Below are 6,500 nucleotides of genomic sequence, written 5' to 3'. Positions count from 1 at the left end.
GTTTACTGTAAAAGTTTAGTGCTCTCTAGTAATACTCATATTCTGTTATTCATACAAGATTTTAAAAAGTAAAGCCACAGCATAACAGCTATGTAGAACACAATTATAGTGAATTCCTGTCTCTCACGAATACTGACATTCCCAGCAAACCGAGTCTTGCCTTACACAAGGAAATAGTGTTTCCCTGTTGACGGTTGAATGACAGTGAGGCAGGGGCCTTTCGGGACATGTGTTCACTTGTGTGTATCATTGTTAGTTCATCTGAGTGCAACGTGTAATCTAATCAGAGTACCACACTCATGTTTTGTGCTATGCATTTACTTCGACATCTCTGCTCAATGAGAATGAAATGGAACAAATTTCCACAAAATGTTAATGGTAGATTCAAGGGTTGTACTCATAAAGCTTCCTAGTACAAAGGTCCAAGTGTCAACATTAAAAAAAAATAAATAAATGAATTACAATGATGATATTTTCTAAATAATTCCCTCTCTCTCTCAATATTTGCGAGGCAGTGTATGTTTTAAATGCTTGTGAATATGGTCCCAAGCTTATTACAACTGTGTGTGTGTGTGTGTGTGTGTGTGTGCGCGTACATGTGCCTATCAGTGGTGACAGACCCTTGAATCATGAAAGTACAACTAAGAGGTGAAGAAATATATGGTTGAGTTATTCAAAATGTATGCCAGCGTTCTGCATATGCATTACTTACAGAAGCAGTGCATGTAGGCCAGTGTGTGTGTGTGTGTGTGTGTGTGTGTGTGTGTGAGGCAGTTTGTAATCAGCTGTCAAAGTGGGCTCTGTCCCCATCGCTGCAGTAGAGAGCATAGTGGGTGTTGGGTGGTGTAAAGCTCTTAGGTCCACTCTGCACGCTGATCTGTGTACCAGCAGCAGCAGTAGTGGAGAACGGACGGGACGGACATTCAACCGGCATTCCCACAGTAAATAGACTAGCTGTGTTTTGTCAGCTGTAAGCATGGTGCTGTGAGTGTGTGTGTGAGTCATTTTGTGAGTTTGGTTTGCCTGCTTTAAGACTCCAGTGACGATATTTGGAACCAATTAAAGGTAAGACCTGAAACTGATCAATATCTAATCAATATGAATTGACAGCAATACCTACTACTATTCAATGCTATTGCTGTCACTGCTGTTAATGGGAAATTCTAATAGCAGGATGTACAAATGACCACTGACCAAACGAATATTAAAATTGCACTAATGATTTGTTTGTAATGATTACAGTATTTTTTTTATTTTGTTTTGTTTTGGGTTTTTTTGTTTTGTTTGTTCATATACACCAGGGATAGGGACTGCTCAGAATACTCAGAATGATACTATATGAAAAGACAAGTGTTGACAATCCAAAATAAAAAAAAAGACATAACTTTAAAGAAGTGCAAACACACACACACACACACACATACACACACACACACACACATACACACACACACAGACACACACACACACATATATATATATATATACATAATGTCACAACTGAAGTAAATAAATTAAATTAACAGAGGAACTGCTCGTCCCCTATTCCACCTCTTAACTCCTTAGAGCTGGTGACCAATCACTGCAGTCTATTTCACGCTAAAAACCAAATGTCATCAAGCATTTTCAATCGTGGGCCCAAAAGTGTGGATCAGTTCTTTTCTTTAGCCCTTTAATTGTCACAACTTTCATTTTGTTGTTTGCACAATGCTGCTTTTTTATGATTTTATCAAGATATTCTGTGCTTTTATTAATTGACTTATATTCTCTTCTTTGTCACTGTTTCTATTTTATAGTAATAGTTAATTCCTGAAAATTCCCATTTTCATTTAATCTCTTTGTAAAGCAATTTGGTTGTTGTTTGAAAATGTGCTCCATTAATAAACTTGAATTGACAATGTGCTAGACGTAGAGAGGACATACAGAGGACAGAGTTCAAAAGTCCTGAGAAAAGAAGCTTTTTGTGAGTCTATTTGTGTCCGATTAGTGACTGCAAAGATTTTAGCTGGAGTGTAGAAACAAAACAAAAAAAAAAAAAGAATAAAAGGAAAAGAAATAGAATTTGCACTATTATATGCAATAATGAAAGTTAGCTTACTATTTTATGCTTTAGTTCAGGACCTAGGATCAGGATATCTTTATCATTATCCCTGAGGTGCAATCTGTTGTGTAGTCTGCAGTATCATAAACACAAGGAATACAAGATGTACAGCATACAATAAATACTAAAACACAAATCACACTGGGTTAGTTCCAAAGAAAACAAAGCAAAAATCCATTAATTTTAGTTTATTTGAAGTGATGAAACAAGCATTTTTTTTTTTCTATGATGGTATTCAATATGTACAGTAATGGGTAGATGGTGGTTTATGGGAAAATGTTGCCGTGTATTTGCTTTCCACCAAATCTTTACACAACATAACTGAAACTTACAGTGCATGAAATGATAGAGATATGAAATTTGATCACATGTACTGGAAACATCATTAATGTCAAACTATTGCATTTTTGTCTATTAGTGTAGATATTGGGATGAACACTAGAATGCTATTACAAGGGTCGGGTTAGGCTCAAACCAAAAAACATTGTTATGAAAATGTATATCTTTTTTTGTATTGATTTATCATGTCTTCAATTTCATCAAAATAAAATTCCTCTGCTGCTTCCATGGGTTTATTGGTAGGGGCAAATGCACACTTTCTAAACATTGAGGATGAATTGTCCCCTGTATCCCAAATTCTATATAATGATGTTTTTCAAATAAAGGGATAATGGAATGCATTTTTAATTACTCCCTCCTATCAGATGTTAAAAATATTTGATCTTTAAAAGTTGATTTTTAATACATTTCACTAACTATGTGTGTTCACCCCCCTAAGGCTTGATTTGTTTTGTCCTCTCCGTGTTAGTACAGATGATTGAGCTGGGCCTCGCTGACGGCAGCCTGATCGACGAACTGATGGAGATCACGGCACAGAGCCTCAGTCAGCTGGAAATCCAGGAACATTTCAACATCATCAAGGAGATTGGCCGAGGGAAATACGGCAAAGTGCTGCTGGTCACGCATCGTTTCAGGGGTATGACTACAGTTTGATTTCTGATCTCTTTCAGTCAGGAATAACCTGTTAGCAATTTCTTTATCACCAGTAAGAGAAATATAATCAGATTCATAAAACCTTTTACACTAGCTGATCTGGTGCCCTTTTATTCCTAGGAAAAAAATAAAGAGTTTAATATTCTTTTGACCCACTGCCTGGGGTTAAAAAAAATAATCAAATAATAATAATAATCAAATTTCCTTGTTTCATATGTTTTACTTTTTGTAATTGTCAGCCCAGTCACAATTATGTGTAGGTGTGCTGAAATCCCACCCAAAATAAATTAGCATTCCAATTTACAAAATAAATAACTTTTCAAAACCTTCCAGGCACTTAGAAATTTATTGTTATTTATAGCGCACAAAGTTAAACTGGATAGGGAGCAAAGGAGAGACAAGAAAGGACTTTACAGAGCAATAACGGTGAATAGAAAAGTACTACTTGAAAGAAAAACATGAGACTGGTGGCTACACTTCTCTGAGGGGAGCATCATACTCTAGGCAAACCTAAGAGAAAAAGAATCCAAGCCAAAGTAGAGCAATGACAAAGGACAGAGCAGAACGCAGAGCACGAGCTGGCATGAGGCTGGCTGGCTCGAGGCCTGGAGGCTTGGAAAACCATTGGAATAAGGGGGCTGACCTGGGTGAAGTGTATAGTTGCAGAAAAGCCTTGCAGCTGTGTATTTTATAAATATTACAGTATACAGAAATTACCAAATATTAGCACAGTGTTCATAAGTATATGTATGCTAAATTTTGTTGGTAAGACAAAGAAGATGTGCATGAACAGTGATAATAATAGCCAAAGTTAAATATAAATAATCTGCAGGGACTCCCATGGCCTTGAAAGTGATGCCAAAAGCTTCGACTAAGCTGCAGGGCTTTCTGCGAGAGTACTGCATCTCCTTACACCTGTCCTGCCACCCCTGTATCGTGGGCCTCTTTGGCATTGCCTTCCAGTCTAATGAGCACTACTGCTTTGCCCAGGAGCTTGTGATTGGCAGGGACCTGTTTGCTGTCATCCAGCCAAAGGTGAGTCAAACACTGGCGAAACACAACTAAGACACTAAGACTAATGTCATGCTAATGGCTCTGTGAGGATGTATTTAGGTTCAGCGTGGTGCTTTGACATGAATGCTAATGTCAGCAAGCTGACCTGACCTGCCCCCGATTTCAACTGTCTGATTGTTCCAGGTGGGTATCCCAGAATCTTCGGTAAAACGTTGTGTCCTCCAGATCGCCAGTGCTTTGGAGTTCATCCACAGCCATGGCCTGGTCCATCGTGATGTGAAGCCTGAAAACATCCTCCTGCTGGACAATCACTGCTGCCAGGTCAAGCTGGCAGACTTTGGCCTAGCCCAGAAGAGAGGCACTCTGATACGCTTTATCACAGGAACCCTGCCCTACATGGCCCCAGAGCTTTGCACTGTGGCTCTAATGGAGGGCCAGAAAGAAGTGACCGCTCCACCACTTAGTGTGGAGCCAAGCCTGGACACCTGGGCATTCGGGGTGGTTATCTTCTGCATCCTTACGGGCTACTTTCCCTGGGAACGCTGCATGGACTCAGACGACTTCTACCAGGAGTTTGCAGACTGGTGCAGAATGGAGGACAGACCCTACACTGAGGAGGACATTCCTCCTTTGTGGCAAAGGTTCACTCCAGATGCCATGGAGATGTTTAGTAAGCTCCTGGCTCTGGATGTAGAAAAGAGGTGCACAGTGGGGGAGGTGAGAGTGTTTGTGGAGAAGGACTGGCTTAAGAAGGGACATGGCATTGGGCAGCAGCAGACAGCAGAGAAGGAAAAAGTCAGTGACTCCAGGAATAATCCAGAGCATGACAAAGTGGAGGTACAGTCTAATACTTAGTAAAAGACTGCATTTGTGTATAATCCATAGCTTCAATGTGCCAAGACATCACGTCAAATATACAACCATAGGTGCCTGGCATCAGACATGTGATTTGCAGTGATAAAACATATCGTGTTTACATCATGGTGACACATTTGTGTCCTAGAGACAATTTAAAAGACCATTTGAGAGGAAGATTCATACTGCAACATAAAGTTTGGTTGCTGGAGTTCCTGTGTTAGAAGGGCACTGCAGACCACCACCAGTTGAAACCTTTCCCAGTAAGAATTTCTTCAGTGTTCATAAGTTCAGGAGGTTTTTTTTAGCAGGAGCCAAATTACCCACAGAGGTCTCTTGCTCACCAAAACAAATGGAGTAGGTGATTCAAACCTGTAAAAAAAAACTGAATAAAGGAGTTCTGCTTTACAAATCAGTGTTTTTCCCACCCTGTTTGGCATGTCTCAGCCAGCCCACTTGCCCAGCTCTTCTATACATATGCTCACCTATTTTAACTTAAAAGGGGGCTCATCTTGTTTTTTATCCAGATGTTCAGGAAGTTTTTATCATGAGCCAATTTATCCTGTTTGGCAATTTGTTAACCTAGCACCTGCTGATATGTGTTCACTTTTTTCTCTGACAACTTATGATCCAGATGTCAAGGATGTCTCAGACAGAAGCAGAATTATTTGCGGCGGTCTTGCCCTCCCCGCATGTGCCAGGTCACTTAAACCAGTGAACACTGAATAACGCAGCTATATACGTTAAAAATTCTGGGTTTTTCCAAAGCGGATGGGCTGCAAATTATGGTGGCCGTCGTGAAGAAGCGAAAACCTGAATGGCTGCATCTTGAGGTAGTTTTGGTTTGTCTGTTATGGGCCACTGTAGAAACATGGCAGTGCAACATGGACAAGGACCCACTTCCTATGTAGTAATAAATGACAGAACACAATTTTTATTTAATTTCAGGTAATTAATAAACCACTTAGTGTTAGTGGTAGGGCTAGAGTTAGGTTATTCTACTATATTCCACTTCAGCCAATAAATCTCCCTAAATCCTACACATTGGGTGTTTAAATGCATCTGTATTTATGAACCATGTTTTGTTTTGTTTTGTTTTGTTTTGTTTTGTTTTGTTTTGTAATGACTGCTAAATCTGCATTGCTTTTTCAGAGTTGCTCCTCAGTATAACGGTCCTCTCAATCATTTTAAGTGCAACATACCGCAGTTGCAAATTCTGACTTTCTACCCAAGGTGGTGGTGTTGTGTAAAGTTTTCTCACAGAAGGCAGTGCAGTTCTCTGTGGGTGTCCCCACTGTAGTTGCACAAACTAATTATTATTGTTAAGAGTTTTAACAGTGAATTGCACATTTCAGTCATTTTAATACAGTATTACCTTTGATTTATATGATGTATTCTTGTCAGCTGTCTGTAGAATTAGCACATTCTGCCGATTACTTACAGGTAAACTCAATTGAAAACTTTTTCATAAATTTTACCCTCAACTGCAACACATCTTTTTGTCTGACATTTGGTATCACTTCAAGATGCATGTAAA

General features: G+C 39.3%; 1 protein-coding gene across 2 annotated transcripts in view; it reads left to right on the top strand.

Moving 5' to 3' along the window:
- The first annotated feature begins 834 nt into the window (after positions 1 to 834).
- The window catches only part of LOC121947580 (serine/threonine-protein kinase SBK1), a 6,610-nt gene continuing 944 nt past the window's right edge, over positions 835 to 6,500 (top strand). Inside the window, exons 1-4 of one of the 2 annotated variants that reach the window (XM_088082467.1) lie at positions 835 to 1,065; positions 2,910 to 3,077; positions 3,927 to 4,129; positions 4,292 to 6,500. The exon at positions 4,292 to 6,500 is cut by the window's right edge and continues 944 nt beyond it. In XM_088082467.1, the coding sequence (XP_087938593.1) occupies positions 2,915 to 3,077; positions 3,927 to 4,129; positions 4,292 to 4,963 (1,038 nt within the window). In that variant the 5' untranslated portion in view covers positions 835 to 1,065; positions 2,910 to 2,914 and the 3' untranslated portion in view covers positions 4,964 to 6,500. The remainder of the gene's footprint in view (positions 1,066 to 2,909; positions 3,078 to 3,926; positions 4,130 to 4,291) is intronic. The other variant, XM_042492688.2, reaches the window with a different exon arrangement.

The sequence above is a fragment of the Plectropomus leopardus genome, chromosome 9 (assembly GCF_026936395.1).
Source record: "Plectropomus leopardus strain MGB_pleo_1.0 chromosome 9, ASM2693639v1, whole genome shotgun sequence".
NCBI classification, from domain to species: Eukaryota; Metazoa; Chordata; class Actinopteri; order Perciformes; family Serranidae; genus Plectropomus; species Plectropomus leopardus.
Note: the sequence above shows the minus strand (reverse complement) of the source record. Positions and strands in the feature narration are given on the sequence as shown.